The 18,761-nt window shown below is 45.0% G+C and overlaps 1 protein-coding gene across 3 annotated transcripts in view; it reads left to right on the plus strand.

The window, feature by feature from the left end:
* The window catches only part of VPS13B (vacuolar protein sorting 13 homolog B), a 752,513-nt gene that overhangs the window by 706,009 nt on the left and 27,743 nt on the right, over nt 1-18,761 (plus strand). For all 3 annotated transcript variants that reach the window (XM_027594446.2, XM_027594522.2, XM_027594354.2), the window contains exons 51-54: nt 1,483-1,629; nt 3,645-3,928; nt 6,204-6,331; nt 6,756-6,955. In XM_027594446.2, the coding sequence (XP_027450247.2) occupies nt 1,483-1,629; nt 3,645-3,928; nt 6,204-6,331; nt 6,756-6,955 (759 nt within the window). The remainder of the gene's footprint in view (nt 1-1,482; nt 1,630-3,644; nt 3,929-6,203; nt 6,332-6,755; nt 6,956-18,761) is intronic.

Consider the following 18,761-nt stretch of genomic DNA (forward strand, 5'->3'; position numbering starts at 1 on the left):
GTTGTCTGGGCAACACATGTTTATGCACTGCTGGCCAAGACTGTAACATGGGTGTAAACGGCAAAGAGCTGTAAGCGTGAATCACCCAAAGCTGAAGACTTGTAAGTTGAGATCGACCATCAAAACCTGGAAAAGAATGTCACAATACACAGTCTAACACCCAATACCTCCAGCACCTCACAAAGTGGCCACAGCAAGTGCTGAATAAATGTGAATGAACAGACTGTTGGAAATTATATTATTATATATATATTTATATCTCCTTTTTCTTTCCTAGTGATTCTCAAACTTTTTAGTCCCAGGACCCCTTTACTCTCTCCAAAATCATTGCAGACCTCTAAAACCCTTTTGTTTATGTGGGTTTTAGCTACTGATATCCATCAAACAAGAAATTAACACAAAAACTTTAGAATGCAAGAATACACAAACATACATTCTGTTAGCCATGACGGCGATGGCATCATAGGTCATATAACCCCTGGAAAACTCCACTGTATGCTCATTAGAGAATTAGAGCAGAAAAGACAATAGCATCTTGGTAGTAGTATGAAAATAGTTTTGACCTTTGGACCCCCTAAAATGATCTCAAAGACTCCCTCACACACGTACCAGGGTCCCAGGCCACATTCATTCACTCAGGGAACCGCTGTCATGACATTATCACTTACTAAGTGGGGATAGTTAGGCAATAAGTATCTTCTCTGAGCACCTGTCCCTCATAAAGGGCGGTAAGGGAATGAGAGGGTATGTGGAGGTTAAGAGCAGTACCGTGGAATCAGACTGCATGGTTTCCAATCCCAACTGTCTTTATGACCATGGGCAAGTTACTTAACCGCTTTGAGCCTCCTTTCCCTCTTCTATAAAATGGGGCTAAGAATAGCTGCCCCGTGTGGGTTTTGTGAGGATTCTGTGAGTTAACACGCATCAATACTGGCAGGCAATCAACAGGCAGCACAGAAGAAAGCAACATATGAGGTCCAATCCTTGTTTTTTTTTGTTTTGTTTTTTATCATCATCACTGTTAAAGTTCTCAGAACGCCCAGTGGTCCACACTAGGCCTTTTGGCAAGGTAGCTGCTGGGATGAGCGTGAGGAAAAGGGGGAGGAATGCTTAACTGAATTCTTTATGTTGAAAAGATGAGTGACATCTGTTTACATAAAAGTGTTTATAAATAAATATTTTGTGAGGGAATTGGTTAAATACTTGAAAACAAGTCTCTATCACTCTACCATAGCAGCAGAAAGAACTGGTTCACTGGGATACCCTGTTGTAAATAGTGACCCCTTTTAGGGGTGGGGACATTTTTGAGACTGAGGGGGGGACTCCGATAAATACTCTGGAACAAAAGGTAAAATTGGTACTATCCTGGGCAAACCAATAGATAAAATGACCTTTTAAAAATAAGAAATTTTTCTATGCCTTATAATATTTTTTGCCTTAATCTATTTTATAAAAATTATTCTTTCCTCAATTGTCTTGCAGTTATGTCAATTCTGCATTTCCTCCATGGTACAGCAGGGCATACAAATTATTCAGATTGAAGACAAGACTATAATAATCAATAATATGCCATATCAAATATTCTACAAACCGCAGTTATCTGTCTCCAAACCCCACTCTGGAAAGGAGGTAAGCGGTTCATAACCTGATTGATTTGTCTTCGGTTTTGATACATTAGCAATAAGTAAGATTAATTTTTTAGCCTAGAAAAAATAAAAAATCTAACACCGAATGTAGGTAAAAAGAAATTTATTTGTTACTGAACGAAAACCATGGATGCCCTGGTCAGCACTTGCAAGGTAATTAACGAGCAGAAATCCTACAAAAGCAGCGGATCCTGACACACGGCCGGATTAGTGCCACCTGCACCCCATCTGCTCAGGACTGCAGCACACTCTTCCAGCACGCTTGCTAACCCAGAGCCCCAGCAGCAGGGACGTGGGCCTGAGGACTGGCCCCTGGGTCTCAGGGAAAAGAACATCTGCCTCCCAGGCTGCGGGGCCAAGAGGAGCCATGTGGTCAGAAGGCTGGGCCCCAACGGAGCCAGGGATTTGGGAGCACTGAGTTCTCTGCCCACAAGGAGAGTAACTGTGAAAATGTACCAGCTCATTTATGTGGCCGTCTCACTGGCAGAATATGCAGAAAATGAATCCAAGAAGGGTTTTTGATTCACTTCTTTATACAATTAAAATGATCACTTGTATTTTGAGGGAATAATGAGATCTTTTAAAAGGACTTAAACACATAATATGCTAAGTGGCCTGCTATTGTTTTGTGCTATTGAAACTATCACACAGGAACATATTTTCTTTATTTACCTCTGTCTGCATTTATTTTTATCCTTTCAGCTCCTAAAAATTACATTAGGACAGTAAAATGGGATGAAAGTCTTACTCTTCTAAGCTTACGGTGCATTATGGTATTTCCAAAAATGTCAGAATGAGTAGAATTTCATCTTGGTTCATCGAAGTATTGATAGGATACGTGACCAGAAGTACCCAGCTGGGAAATAGAGGTCAACAATGTTCGCATTTTAGGTGAGGATTTGGCCAGAGAATGAGCATGTGAGCAGATAATTCTCCTGCTTCTCCCCACCCCCCCCCCGCAACAGTTTTCTGAGACACTGGGTCAGGGCTTTCCACATGGACATTTCCTCATCTGAAAATAGGCATAATTTCACACTGCTTGCAGGTTTTGGGTGGCGACTAAATGAGATACTAGGAGTAAAAAGGCTCAACACTCAGGAAGTGGTAGTGGCCAACAGGAGCCACACCACCAGCATCGCAGTGAATTGATTTGCCTCGGCTTTCTGGAGACCAGGGGAAGGCCCACGTTCTTCTGGGCAGCTGAGGAGTGTCCCCTTTTTCAACCCCACCGTGCTTCAGGCAGGTGTGCGAACTTTTTTAAAGACACATGCAAATCCCTAGCCTCTCAGGGGAGACCGTGTGGAACAGTGGGAAAACCACCAAACAGGAAGCAGGAAGCCAGGCGCTGGCAGGGCTTTGCCACCTCACCGCCTCTGTGATGTTGGACAAGTCGTCAGCTCTCTGGGAAGCAGCTTCCTCAGATGTGAAAGAGGAGTTTTAAATAAAGTATCTCTCAAGGTCCTTTTAAGGCTGAAATCCCGAGACTCTCTACCATACCACAAACCCTGTGGAATTTCAACCGACGGTTGGGATCAGAGTTTCCTCCTCCCTCAGGATGAGCCTTACATGAAAATCGTCTTCTGTGCTCCCAGTCCATCAGCTCTCTTCTTCCCAAGGCCCCGCAGGGCTCACCCTTTTGGTTCAGCCATCCCTATCCGAGAGGACTCCCTTCCCAACATGTGGCATGTCTACCCTTACGACATCTGGATTGTTGCAGTACCTGGGGGCCGTTGAGGACTTTGCATCACCTTCTAAATCACCCCAGCCTTATCAAGTCTCATTACGTCTAGGAAAGCAGACCCTGCTCCCACTGCTTGTAATGGGCTCATTAGGGTTTTCTCGTGGGACTGGGATTCTAACATGCCCATGACCCCCACCTGCCTACCTCCTGAGAATCCATGGCTATGGTTTCTTAGAAGCTGTGCCTTCAAAAGCTTAGCTTCTCTCCATTGGTGTAGCCACTGTGCTATCTCGGCATTGTCTTTTTCTTTTTTTCAGTATTTTCACGTTCCAGACAGTGCTACTTTCAGCATTTGCCCCGGGGGAGAGCAGCCTGCTGTGAAATCCAGCTCCCTTCCTTGCTGGGACTTAATGCCTGATATCAGCCGGTCACCGCTGGACACATCCCTGCTTCAGAAACAGATCTTGCTGGCCTTTTCTCCCGCAGCAGGTGCCGCCAGCTCCCAGTGCTGGAGCCTGCCTGCCATAGTTAGACAAGAGTTTCCCAGACAGAGTGTAGCAGTGCCCTTCGGAACCTGCGGGGAAAATGGCTTCTGCACCAGGTACATCCGTGTGAACGCCCTTCTTTGCTCATCAGTGCAGCTCTTCATCCAGGTGCCGTGCTCCCTGGATGTAAAACTAGGTTTTACTTTTATTTTTAATGGCTTCTAGACAATTGTATGCAATTGGGCATGTGTTGTGATCACATGTGGCTTGCCCTGGCGTACTACTGATGAGATTTTTCCCTAGTGCTGACGCAGCTTATCCTGGGGCAGGGGGTGGAGGGGATGTGATAGTGTTTTTCCCATAGATTAGTGGCAATACATCTCAAGGAAAAGATCGCCTTCTGTGAGGACTTCTTAGCCTCTGTCAAGGGTTAAAATATGAGGGAGGCCAAGTTGGAAAACCTTTTTCCTTTCCCATATTTTACGTCGACTTCAAAATGGAATTTTTCTTTAAAAGTCATTAAGAGAGATAACTTAGATAAACACAAGTCACAGAAGACTCTGTTCTGTGGTTGTTCCCCCACGTAAGTTGCTCCAATTACCGATTACCAATTATGCAAATAACAACCACAGAATCAAGCCGGAGACATGTAATGGTTTGTTCAGACTGGACTTTTAGTTTGTGGTTGTTTTGCATGCAATACATCCCTTCTGGAGCTGTCAGGAATAACTTATTTATGGTATATGTAAAAAGTACAAAAGAAAACATCTCGTCATCTTACCAGAGGTGCCTTCTTCTCGTGATTGAGAATTTACGGACTTTATTTGAGACTTTCGCTCTCCTAACTTTTTGATGTCTACAGAGATTTCTTGTAGTCATAGTTTAAAAGATAACTTCCTAACTCGTGTTATCCATAATAGTAAGGCCCTGTTCCCTACATACATCCCTTCTTCTTTCACAGCATTCAGAAATATCCCTCATTTTATAAATACTTTTCATCTCTGATCCTGGACAGGCGTGGTTATATTTATATTCTGGCTGGAGAAGTTAAGTGTGGGGAGTTTAAAGAAGCATTTTTGAAAGTGATGTGAACCTATGTCAAGAAAACAAAATTTATTTTTAAAACTGAAAGACAGAATCTTAAGTAAGATTGCATTTGGGAATGATGTTTAAAATTCTAAGAATTGTAAGACATGATTTTATTAATATAATTTAATCTTATCTGTGAATACTAAACTAGATATTAGATTGAAAATACCATATGTTAGTCCTGGCCCCTAGCTTTCTTGGCTAGCAAGAAGAAATTCTCTGAGGTTGGCTTGCCCCGGCTCTTTCAAAATTAGGCTGGGAAAAGAACTTTGGTATGTATCCAAGGACCGCACTCTGCCAGTGAATTCACTTCCTACAGCCCCATCTCCTCCTGTCTCTCTCCTCCCCTCGCTCTACAGTGCACGTTGGATGGTGTTATTAAGATGATTTCCCCACATGCTAATGGACAGCTCACTTTGGCATTTCAGACAAATACTATCTTTGGGAAGGACTCACACTGGTGAACAGGATAAATGGCAAATGAGAAATCAACGCATTATCAACTCCTTTTCATCCATGTAAACTGAGGGACCCATTTGGCAAATACCCGATTCCTTTGGTTAATATGATCAGTCCATACAATTTAAACTGCAGAGAGGATTTTTTTTTTCCTGTTTTGGTATGAAATATTGTTTGGTCATCTCTGGTGTGAACTGGAAAGTTTCTGTCTCTCCACTGCAGGGCAGCCTGTGCCCACACAGCAGTTTTTCCAGTGCCAATTAAGACCGCTTTGCCCTTGGTGGTCAAAGTGGAGATCACGTAAAGTACGATGATGTTGTGAATATTGACAGCAGGCGTTATGAGCCTGCCTACCTTTAGAATATAAAAAGAGCAAGTACCCAGATTCTCTAGCATTCCTTCTAAAAGCACATCAGCTCCTCTTGTGCCAAAACTTAGCAGGCACTGTTAAGGAAGAAGGCACTCTGTGTGAAGAGTTTACACAGCACCTTTGCACAGAGGAAAGCAGAGTAGGAGGCAGGGTTAGCACAAGGTTAGCTCTAATTCTCTCAAGTGGTAGAAGTTATGTTTTTCCCCTTTTAAGTAATTTTTTACGTCTTTGAATATTTTATGATAATCATGTGTTAATGTTGTCATGAAAAACATCGGTAAAGCTATAATTAGCATATGACAGTTAGTGGATGAGAGGGTGGCCTCCTTTCTCTGGAAACATTTCCCCTGGTGGATAAAAGAGAAGGCATTGTAGAGTGGTGAGTATTACAAATCTGAATAAATATGGACCAGGAGAGTAAGCATTCATTTTTTTCTAAATCACTTCTGTCATTTGATCTGATTTCATTCTAGGGCGGTAGCACTGACATATCAAGAACACTTTGGAGTGACTTACTTAACCCTCTCAGAAGACCCTAGTCCGCGAATAATTTTCCACAACAGATGTCCGGTAACAATCCTTATAAAGGAAAACATTAAAGGTATATATTATAGCATTGAATTTAAATCATATAAAACCTATATTCTTTGCAGAGGTTTTTAATTCAGTAGCTACCCGTGATCCTGTGAAGAATGTTTAAATAAACAGAGGCGCCTGGGTGGCTTAGTCCTTAGGCATCTGCCTTCGGCTCAGGTCATGATCCTGGGATCGAGCCCCGCATCAGGCTCCCTGCTCGACGGGAAGCCTGCTTCTCCCTCCCCCACTCCCCCTGCTTGTGTTCCTTCTCTCGTTGTCTCTCTCTCTCTCTCTCTCTCTCTCTGTCAAATAAATTAATTAAATAAAATCTTTAAAAAAAAAGTATCATTCATCCCTCTTCAAGAAGTTTCCCCTGCCACATTATGTTTAATATCCCTTTGTCTTTGTCTTCAAGGCTTAAGTCTGCATATGCCTTTTTTTTATTTCAGATATTCCAAAGTTTGAGGTTTATTGCAGAAGAATTCCTTCTGAGTGCTCAATTCATCATGAACTGTATCATCAGATTTCTAGTTATCCAGACTGTAAGACCAAAGACTTACTTCCCAGCCTCTTCCTGAGAGTAGAATCTCTGGAGGACGTAACAACTGAGTGGAGTGATGCTGTCGACATCAACAACCAGGGGACACAGGTTAGTGAGCCACGCATCTTCCTGCCACGGCCCAGACACAAATGCCCTTTTCTAAGCGTTCCACGCTTGTCTGTTTTTGAACAGAGTTTTCCAAATGCTGCACTTCTTGTCTCTGTGAGGACGCATGTGTATCCATTTTTACATCCTCATTTGGTTATAAATTCTCAAATACAAGTCTGTATCTCCAAAATGTACTTACAACTGTTAACCAGCGCGGAGCACTTGGTAAAGGCAAGCCCCTGTTGGGTCTAATCCAAGGTCAAAAATGAAATACAGTTGTTAAGACTTCTTTATATAGAGGGTAGTGCTACTGTCTAGATTTTAGGAAAATCATAATGCCAACCCTAGATTCATCCCCTCTTTTGAAAGTTTCAAAACTTAATCTAAAAATATACATATTTTTGCTGAAAGTACGTAACAGTCTGCAAATATAAGTACAGTTGAAAAACCCTGAACAGATATATGTCCCGATTTGTCTGTCTTACTCTCCGTGTTGGTGGTGGTTTATTTTTATTGAAAATGGCATGTGATCCCAGCATTTCACATCTGCGGTACTGAAAATTTGCCAAGGTTAGGTGTATGACTGAAAGCACACGCTGTCGTGCAGCCCTCCCTGCTCTCTAGTCCGTCATCACCAACAGCAACTGTCCGCTTCAGGCAGTCACTCCCCAGCCTCCCTCCGCTCAGCCCCCGGGGACCACCGCTGTCCTTGGTGTCTCTGAACTTGGCAGGGTCGAGGCACCTCGTGTGAGTGGAACCACACCACACTTGTCCTGTCGTGCCGGCTGGTTTCACGCGGCATCGTGTCTTCGGTGTGTGTCCGTGCTGCGGCGTGCGTCCCTGCTTCCTTCCATTTTAGGGCTCAGTGATCTCTGCTGCACTTTGTTACAGTTCTTTCACACCTGTTCGTTCACTCGTAGGTCCCATTTACTGTAATGGTTACGGGACACCTGTTAAACGTATAAATATATTTACTGTAATAACGATTATCATTTAATAATCGCTTACTGTACGCCAGGCGTCGTGCTGAACACTTTTCATTCATTCCTCGCCAACCCTGCTGTAACCATACACGACAGGACGATGGTCTCCACATTACACAAGTGAAAACAGACCTGTAGAAATAGCACGGCCTAATTCCCTTGTGTTATGAGAGAAGGAGCTGGGGTTTGAGCCACACCTGCCTGACTCCAAAGCACTGCTCCATACCACTGTGCTATTAATCCTCCTTCCCTGCCTGGGATTCCTGAACTCCCTCTTCCCCAGCCGGCACATTCTTTCTCATCTCCCGAGAGATTCTTTCTCTTCCCCTCACTGCAAAGTCTCCTCCCCACTACCGGCCCCTCCACATGTTCATATAACATTTGTAACATTTAATTGCATTTCTTTGTTTCTTTTTTTTTTTAAGACTTTATTTATTTGAGAGAGAGAGCGAGCGAGCCTGGGGGGGGGGGGGAGAGGAGCAGAGAGAGAAGCAGACTCCCCGCTGAACAGCAAGCCCGATGTGGGGTTGGATCCCAGGACCCCAACTGACTGAGCCACCCAGGCGCCCCTGCAATTATTTCTTTAAGTGATTTCCTACCAAGTTAGAACTCCTGGTGGTCAGATACCAGCCTTATTCATCCTCAGCACGCAGCAGAGTGCCTGTCAGCACCCTAAGAGTAAATATCAAATCAGTAAATGAACGAATGCATGAGAAGATGAGATTAGGTGAGAGAGATGGTGTGAAGGAGGGAAAGAGAGCCCCAGGTCTAACCTTGGGAAAGGCCAGCGTGTCAGTGCCCAGCGGCAAAAGAGACAGAGGGGAAGAGGCAGAGGGGCAGGGGGGCAGAGAGCCTCTGGAGGACAAAGTTTACGGGCTGTAAAATGGTGGGAAGAGGGAAGCAAGGTAGCAAGTGGAAATGACAAGTTCAGAGTGAGTGGAAGGGAGGGAGTGGAGGAACATGTGAGAATTGTTTTTGGTCTCCGTGCGCAGGGGCGCAGTCAGTCAAGGAGAAGTGGGGAAGACAGTGAGGAGCGGCCGGGGAGGCAAGTCCAGGGCCCAGCGAGTGTAGTTGTGCTGGAACAGAAGGACCCCGTAGAAAAGAGGTGGGGATGGGCATAGGTTAGGGAGAGCTGTTTGGACGGAGGGACCGGGAAATTGAGTGTGAATTGACGTTCCAAGGACTTAAGTTTATTGTGAAGTATGGAGTAAATCATCCGCTAAGAGGGAGAGGGAAAGGGCTGGGGGTCTGGGGAGAGAAGTAGCTGCGGAAGCAGACGAAGGATGTGGCCAGGGACAGGTGCAGGACTAGCCGAGCAGCCCGGGGGCCACAGTCACCTTGGAGACCTGCATTCGTAGTGGCCCCAGTTACAGGGGAGTGGTTTCTGTCAGCAGCACTCATTGGCTGCACACTGAAAACCTGCTGGATCTGCGCAGCCCCAGGAGACGCAAAATAAAGACTGCAAGCTGCCCAAGGGTTCCTGAACTCCTCCTCTGCATCGGTTTGAAGATTTTTCAAACCTTGCTTGCTTCTGTAGGTCTAGGGAATTCTTGACAATAGGCATTCTGCCTGCCAAACCTTATTTCAGGGATTCCCGTTCACTCTAAATTTCCTCAAACCTTTGTAGTCACAGATACTTCAAAGCTAGGAGGAGGTACTCTTTCCAACACCCTTATCATCCCTGGTCGGAGGACCCAGCAAAGGCTCATGTTCCCATTAATCTTTGAGGAGCTGTGTGCCATATGTCCTGCAGACCATGGTTCACTTCCTACTCTGCAGGAAAATTTGTTTCAGACCCTCACCAACATCTCCTCAGTGATACACCAGGGCATATAAATCACTGGGGAGCGAAGGCCGCTGTGTCCTCTGATGAAAGGAAGCAGCCCCTCTATAGAAGTGAGTTTGTCTTCCAGGAGCCTTTCCTCAGCCCTGGGTCTGAGCCCCATGATGCGAGTTTCAAAGCTGACCTTAAAAAAGCAGGGTAAAAACACCATAAAATCCCCATTCTGCCTCAAGGAAAACAACTCCTTTAGCTTCTGCCGGTGATCGGCCCCTCGCCTCAGCCCTGGAAATAGGACAGTGTCATGTCATATAATTTTGAAATGGAATATGACAGGGAGCATGCAGAAAGTAAGTTTATAATCACACAAAGAGGTATTCTTTGGATCAGGAGTTCTTAGGAAGGCCTGATAGCATGTAGGCCACAAAATTCTGACCCGTTTTCGGAGGGGGCTTTCCTGGGCTGTGTTAGTAGCTCACACCTGGCTAGAAGACATCCCCTGGTTACTCACCAGAGGCCCTGAAGCAACAGCTGGTGCTCTTATCCTTAACTTTACAGTGGGTAGGAGCCTGACTCCAGGGGAAAACATCTCTAGATTCTGAACAAATAAGTAAAGACATAAAAAATGAGCTTTCATTGAGCATTTTAAGTCACAGTTTTGATCCCATCAGGAAAACAGTTTAGAATCCTGCCTAGTTTATGGGACTGCAGTTTCTGATAATCAGAAACCTTATTTTCGTCAGCGCTAGGCGGTACTTTTTGAATAAAAAGCTAACAAAGAAAACGTAGCTGCCTTTTACTTTTTTTTTAAAGATTTTATTTATTTATTTGAGAGAGAGAGAATGAGAGATAGCACGAGAGACTCGATCCCGGGACTCCAGGATCATGGCCTGAGCCGAAGGCAGTCGCTTAACCGACTGAGCCACCCAGGCGCCTACCATAGCTGCCTTTTAACTAACGCAAACACTCAAAAGCATGCGTCAGTCACCAGTCGACAAATACTGAGTCTCTAATATGTGCCAGATGCTGCCACTTGGTCTTGGGACCACGTGAAATACAGTGAACGGGAGGGAACGCTGCCCTTGCACTTGGGAGATGCCACGTCGGGGAGACAGATAATAAGCAAGTGCTCCCCAGGCTGTCATATTGTGAACTCCGGAAGCAACTGCTAAGGCCAGGTCAGTTGTCCTGCTAAGATGTACAGCAGATGAGCTTGAGAGGCCAAGGAGTACCTCTCCAGTAAGAGACTTCGCCTCTCTGCCGTCAAGTTGAACAGGCATGAAGTAGACAAGAAAGTGGGAGATTTTTCTTGGCAGAAGGAGCAACATGTTTGAAGCTTCGGTGCTCAGAGAGGGAGCCTGGTCCCTTTGGGGATTTAAATGCCAGTGTGGCCAGAGTGCCAGATAAAGGAAAAGGGGGCGGGAGGGGGATGAGGCAGTTCAAGGCCAAACCCGGCCAGATTCAGTATCTGCAACCAAGGATTTGGGTTTTTATCTTAAGAGCCATGGGACGTCTTTCTTATTATGAAAAGCAATTTATGAGACATTGAAACAGCAAAGAAGAGCAGTTTGCACCCCAGAAGTTTTGCCGGTGCGTTTTCTTCTAAAAAGATCCAGTAAATTCTCACGACCTTTGACGCTTAGCAGAAGTGTTCCGTGGAGTCAGTGTCACCAGGATTTTCTTCTCCGTGGAAGATGGGGAGTGACAGTCCTTCATGTCTCTGTAGCTCTCTACCATTTACAAAGTGCCCGCACATCCACAGTCTCCATTCTTCCGTTCATTTATTCGGCAAGCTTTAATTGAGGAACTATCCAGGGCCAAACCCTTTGCCCCGAACAAGGCCTTACTGCTGCTCCAAGGACCTGAGCATAAGTAAATAAGTGCAGTCAAGTGGAGTAAGTCCCAAGACAGAGCCTTTGATCACGGCAAAAATTCTAGGATCGTTAGGGCAATAATTTTTCTGTTTATTTTTCTGGTGAGAGAACTGAGGCTTAAAGAGTAATCAGCTAGTTGGTTTATAACTAAGCAGGATCAGGCTGGAACCGGGATCTGCCCACATGTGACCCAGTCTTGTTTTTCCTGCACCAAACAGAGGTCCCTGTCTGTCCTTTGGAGTCCAGCCCTGGCTACAGATACTGCTACCTGAAGGGTCATGAAAGCACGGGTTAGAAGAGCTTTTCTACTTTCCCCTCTGCACAGGGCAAGAGTCCCTCCCGTGCCATCTCCCCTCGGTGTTCTGGCTCGGGCTTATGCCAGCACTGACTATAGGAAAGTTTCTGCTCGTGTCGAGCTAAAAACCTTCCCTCCGTGGCACCCACTCATTCATCCTTGTTTTACCCTCTGGGGCATCACAGACTGTTTACTTCCCCTCTTAATATAGCAACACTACAATTATTTGAAGGCCGCCTCAACATCTTCTCTAAGTGTTCCCTTATCCAGGCCAAGCATTTCTGGTTCCTTGAATCATTCCTTCAGTAAATGTGATTTCCAGACCCATCACCACAGTTACCCTTGTCTGAATACACTAGTGTGTTATGTTCCCTTTTAAAAATCTGGCAGCCAGAATTATACATAGTATTCCAAATGTGGTCTAACCAGCTATTACCTCCCTATGCTTCCATTAATAAAGTAGAAGATTGAGTTAGCTTTTTATTAACAAGTTCAGACTGTTTGTTATTATTGAACTTGTGGTCAACCACATCCCCCAGGTCTTTATCATATGACTCGCTGTACAGTTGACTTTTTGAACCCAGTGACAGGACTTTGCATTTATCCCCAATAAATTAAACCTTGTTGCTATTGGCCTAGTCCAGCTTGTTGAAATCCCTTAAAGAAAATTTGTGGTGCTGTCATCCAACATATTAAGTATCCTTGGTCGCTTTATGTCATCTATAGATGTGGTAAGCATGCGTTCTACGTGTTCGTCCAAGTCATTAATAAGTATGTCCAACAGGACAAGTCCAAGGTCTCTGTGCTATGGTGAATCGCTAGATACCTGCCTAATGCGTGACTTCAGGCAGCCACTAACGCATCAAAGTGCGTGGTCATCTAGCCCACATTTCTTAAATAAGAAAATGCATCTGAAAGCTTTTTTTAAGCCATACTATATAGGATGTTTCTTATCTTATTTACAAGATTATCATAAGACACTTTGCTAAGTGCCCTGATTAACCAGGACTCAAGTATGTAATCAGTTCAATTGGTGCAGATAAGACAGAGGTAATAACCCTGAGCACTAATGCTTAAAGAGCATGTAGGCATTTTCCAACATACCTTTAGCCTCCATCCAGGAATCTTAACATAGAAAAAAAGTTACCAACCCAAGGGAGTATCTGATTTATAAAACGTGCAGTAAAGACATTTTGACTTTTTGCTTACTTCACTCGCCCTCCCCTATATCCCATATCAAGGCCAGAACAGATATGAGCAAGTTGGTACCCACTTTAAAACATCAACCCAGTGCCCTGGTCTAGAGTCTTCTGTGTGTTTACAGTTTGTTCCAGCTGAGTCACACCTGCTCTTAAAGACACTTGGGAGTAAGGATTTCCCTAAATATTTTTCGGCAGCTATACAGAGGGAATAATTACACCCAGAGTATCGCTGTTTTGTTTTCGCCCTTATCCAACCTTTTCTCATTTTAGAAATTGATCATTTTGGAAATTCGTCTCCCTTCTTTGACTGTCTAGGAGATCGAATGTCATTGCTTTTGCTACCATCATCCAGTCACTCTCAGATCTGTCTCTGGCCCCTGCATCTCTCCTGACCTCCAAGTCGGTGTTCTTCACCAACCACCAGACATCTCCGCCTGAAACTCACAAGCTCTTCAAACCCAGCATGTCTGAAACCAAAGTGATCATTTTCCATTCCCCAAGCCAGCTCTCTTAGAGTTGCTACTCCCCAGTATAAAAACCTTAAATAATATTTCTGTAAATTTGTATTGAATTCCTGCTTTATGTCAAGCACTCTACAAATATTATCATTAGTCCCTGCCACATCCCTTGAAGGTAGATGCTACCTAAAGCCCAGGGAGGTCACCTTGCACAAAGCAAGTGGCCTGGGATCCAAACTCCCAACTGTCCAGTTTCTGAGCCTATATCTTTCCTACTGCACCCCAGTGCCTTCCTTTCCCTCTCCCCCCACCCCCCACACACATCCTGTAAATCACCAGCTTCTGGCAGAAATTCCTCAAAAATGTCTCTGGATCTGCCCCTTCTCTCTGTGACCATGGTCTCCATCAGGGCTTTTATCCATCATCCCTCTCCCAGAGTTTGGCAATAGCCCCTCAGAGGACCTGTCTGTTGTCAGCCTCATCACCTCCAACTCTATCTCCACAACTACCACCCAAGTGATTACTAAAACACAGAGTCCAGCCCAGAAGAGGCTCCCCAGGCCACTAGACTGCTTAAAACAGACCACCACCTGAGACCAAACAGGCTGCATCTCACTCCTGTATTCCCTCTACAGGTGAGGGGTCAGGTCCATAGCACACACGCAAATCTCTTCTTCCCTTCAAAGCCTAAGTCTTGACCTCGTCCATATCATGGTTTTCCTTCTTCAGATATTTTCTTACAGGCCACTCCATCTAGAGGTAGAAGTAGTACCTTTTCAATTTATTCCTTCCCAAAATAGGGAGAAAAATTTTTATGAAAAATGAATGTTAGCCAAAGGTCAGAACAAATAGAATGGCTGATGGACTTATCTGCAGATCTATTAATGGAGGCTGAGTATCCGCCACCCGCAAGCTGGAGACCCAGGAAAACCATAGGTGTAATTCAGTGCGGGTCCAAAGGCCTGAGAACCAAGGGAGCTGATGGTATAAATTCACCAGGAGAAGGTGAAATGAGATGTCCTAGCTCAGCAGTGAGGCAGGGGGAAAGGGGGGCAGAGTGATTCCTTCCTCTGCCTTTTGTTCTGTTCAGGCCCTCTACAGACTCGATGTTGCCCCCCACACACGCATTGGAAAAGGCAGTCTACAGAGGCCACTGATTCAAATGCTAATCCCATCCAGAAACATCCTCACAGACACATCCATAAATAATGCTTAACCTGGGCACCCTCTGGCCAGTCAGGCTGACACAAAATCACTCATCACAGAAAGAAAGTAAAAACCTGAGGTGGGAGCACCCGGAGTCAAGCAAAAGAAAGAGAACCGGGAAGGGAGGAAGCGCAGCAAGGTGTATCCTGGGTCTGCTGTGGCCCAGGTGAGGAGGAAATCAGTAAGATACTGGAGGAGGGGAGCGTGGTCATACCTCTTATTGAAGTCTACCTCAGCTGCAGTGCTGGGGTGCTTTCTGACTCCCTCCACATTGTGCCTGGACTGCCTCGTAGAGCCTGCAGGGAAAAAGAAGGGGACGGGGGAGGAGAGACTTTTCAGGGATTCATCCTTTCATTTCCTGTGTGCCCTTGTAACCTGTCAACTTGGTAAAGTTAAATTGGTATCATTTTTTAAAATACTGTTTGCTGGACAGAAATCTAATGAGCAATCATTTTAATAAGGATAACTGGATGTGTTAGAAAAGCACAAATTATATTAAAGTGTTTCTTACAATTGTAGTCAATGACTGAACATAGTAAGTGGAGGGCAGGACATAGACCTGGGGCAGTGCTCCATCGCACACGCAGGAGGGAGCCTTCCTGATCAGGGTGCTCCGACCCAGGTAGAAGGGGCAGAACACAGGGTATCCTCCAAGGGTTTGGTGGTCAGAGCAGCAGATCTACGATGTGTTGCCCCACAGCCCCCCACGCCCCCCCCACACCAGTATGAAGTGAAGAAAGAACAAACACCCGATGCCGGTGCCGATCAGGACTGGCTAGCTCACTGGGCAGTAACAGACAGCTCGGCAACAACAACAGAAAATCCCCCTCGGTCATCAGTCAGTCATCGTCCCTTCTCCCACACGTGGAACAAACAAATCGCACCCCCCCCCCGGCGTTCTACCCAGTCACCACATCCCACTGGAAATCCAGTACTTCGGAGCGACTCTCTGAGTCTGCACGTGACTCCTTTCATCTGGAGGACTGTGGGCTCAAGTCCTCCTCCCTTCCCCCCATTTTACAAGATAGCATAACCATTATAACCCCTCCAGAATTGGAAGGGGAAGAATGAGAGACATAATGGCAGCCCCTCATCCATGACAATTCGGAAAATTTTCTGAGCACGTAATTGTGGGGTTTCTACCCGGGAGCAAGGTCTAGTCTCTGAGCCCTGTTTCTACTCTTGGAACTGCTTTCTTACCATTTTTCTTCTAGTCCCTGGACCTACCCTCAAGAGATCTTCCTCTGTCACATCGGAAGCTCGTATTATTGAGTCTCAAGCAATCACAGTCTCTTTTAGTCCAGGCTTGTGAGTTTATTGGGCAGTATTCATTTCTCAGGAGCTGTCTGGCTCCAGAGAACTTGTGAACGGACAACCACACCCATAGTCCCTTTCAAGGCCTATTTCTGTGCTATCTTCTTTGCCTCTCTCTAGATTTAAGAGAGCTTCTGTGGCAAACTTACACTTTTAAGCTAAACTTTCTTCTGAGTCACTTTAACAATTGAGTGGTTTTAACAGTGAGTGTGATGCCTATATGTAACCCTAGGGCAGAGTATTAATCTGCCTTCATAGTCACGAAACTTTGGTCTCTTGATGTTTGAGGTTTAAAAGCATTTCTAGCCTTGCACAAGGCCCTGAATTTCTAGAATCTCTCAATTCTCTTTCATTTTTATTTGCAAACTGGCCAATTCTTTCCTGAGCTCATCTCTTCTTCAAAATACATTGCCAGAGACAGCCAATAGCAGCCAACACACACTAATGTTTTGTTTCCAAACCTCATCTTCCGGAGGCACAAATGGATTAGGTTTATAATCTGCCTATAATCAGGTAATCCCAGACAACAGTCTTACTAAATGTCTTGCTACTTCATAACATGAACTGCCGCTTTAATATCTTTCAATATCAATTCCTACTGCCTGACCATTAATCCAAGGACTCCTATTTTAGGTTTTTGCTGGAACCCTACTTCTAGTACCAATATCTGTATTGTATTAGTTAGTATAAGCTAGGTTATGCTGCCTCTCAGAATCCTAGCATTTACTTCTTGCTCATGCTTTGTGCCCAGGGAGCTCTGTTCTACATGGTCACTCAGGGATGCAGGTTGGTGGAGTCTCCATCACCTTCTGTCTGCCCCACTGTAAAAAGCCACCCCAAAACCTAGAGGCTTGAAAATGATTAATGTCTCATGAGTCTGAAGGTTTGTTTGGGTGATTTTTCTGCAGGATGAGCCTGGGATCACTCATGCAGCCACATTCGGTTGCAAGTTGGCAGAGGGAGGATTTCAGCTGGAAAGTCTGGGCATCTCTCTCACCATGTGGTCTTTCCTCTGTAGGGAGGCTACACCAGACTCCCTCACATGGTTGGCAGGAGGGCAAACCCCAGGAAGCAAGCTTTATCAGGCTTCTTGCCTCGTGTTTGCTGATACTCCATCAGCTGATGGCAGTCACAGCCAAGCTCTGGATCAGTAGAAGGGACCAAGCAAGGGCCTGGAAGCTGGGTGTGCCGCTTCTTGCCTGTATAACAATCTGCCACAACCAGCTAGACCAGGAGTCAGCCAGCTTTTTCTTCAAAAAGTTGCTTCTTTTTCTTCAGTAAGCACTTTAGGCTTTAGAGACAATATGTAAATAAGTGAGCATAGCTATTATCCCCATAAAACTTTATTTACAATTAACAGGCCATGGATTGGATTTGTCCTGCCACTGATCTAGAACATAAAGCCTGTATTCGGCCTCTGCAGCAGGGGAAGAAGACTGGCTCTTTTATGCTTTGGCTCAGAAGTAACACTTGTCAATTCTGTCTTTAGCTCTTTGACCAGAACTTAGTCACGTGGCCATACCTAAACCACAAGGGGGTGAGGAGTATACTCCTGTTCTGTGCCTGGAAGGAGATAGGTATGGGGGGACACTAGAAGTCTCTACCACAGGAGCCATGTTGAGATGATATCCATTCAGATCTTGATTGCATACCAGGTATTTGTTATAAGTACTGAAGAAAATGGGCACAAAACCATTGCCCTCGTGAGTTATACAGAGATCATGATGATTAATATATGAAGAGGGAGAAGCACATTATTCATCTCTGCCCTGGAACTATTAGTTGTTACCTCATCGTTTGTGTACTTGGCTTTTTCACCAGCTAAGCTGAGAGCAGTTTGAGGGTATGACTAGATCTTCTTGGTCCCTGGGGCACCTGGGTGGCTCAGTCGGTTAAGCATCTGACTCTTGATTTCTGCTCAGGTCATGATCTTGGGGTCGTGTGATGATCTCGGGGTCATGAGATCAAGCCCCGCATCAGGCCCCCTACTCAGCGGGGAGTCTGCTCCCCCACCTTGTGTGCTCTCTCTCTCTCTCTCTCTCTCCAAAATAAATAAATAAATCTTTAAAAAGAAGGATCTTCCCCATCCCTAATACAGTGCCTTGCTTTTTGTAGGTGCACTTTAAGTATCAGATAATTGGTTGAATGACTAAATGACCAAACCATCAGAACAAAATAAGGATTAATTTTAAAACTTCTGTGGGAACCTAGGTGCAGGTGCCTAATTTCTCTGGCAGTTAGATACCTAACTCCCTAATTCCTAGAGTTGCCACTGTACAAAATGCTTGGCATTGTGAGCTGTTTCTCTACCTGTGAAAAGAGACGTGAACTAAAAGTCCATGTTTCTTCCATTCTAGTGGTGAGTGAAAGGAACACCCAGCAAAATTATTCTCCAGAGTCCAGATTTTTGACGAGAAGAAGTACCTTGAAGATTTAGGTCCACTTGCTTGTTTCAGAGTTCCTTGGGCAGTTAACAGAAAACATCAGCTTGACCTATCTTTACTATCGTGGAAGGAACTAGTATCCTTCCTCATTTCATAATGCCTAAGGATGACTTTTGAGTTTGAACACAGCAATAAATATTTCCCTTTTTGATCCTCTCCTTCCCTCCTTTGAGGGTTGATAGTTCTCTCCTAAAACCCCGGGACATGCACTGAAGTTACCGTCACTGAGAGAGGGAAATACAGATGGGAA

The sequence above is a fragment of the Zalophus californianus genome, chromosome 4 (assembly GCF_009762305.2).
Source record: "Zalophus californianus isolate mZalCal1 chromosome 4, mZalCal1.pri.v2, whole genome shotgun sequence".
Taxonomy (NCBI): Eukaryota; Metazoa; Chordata; class Mammalia; order Carnivora; family Otariidae; genus Zalophus; species Zalophus californianus.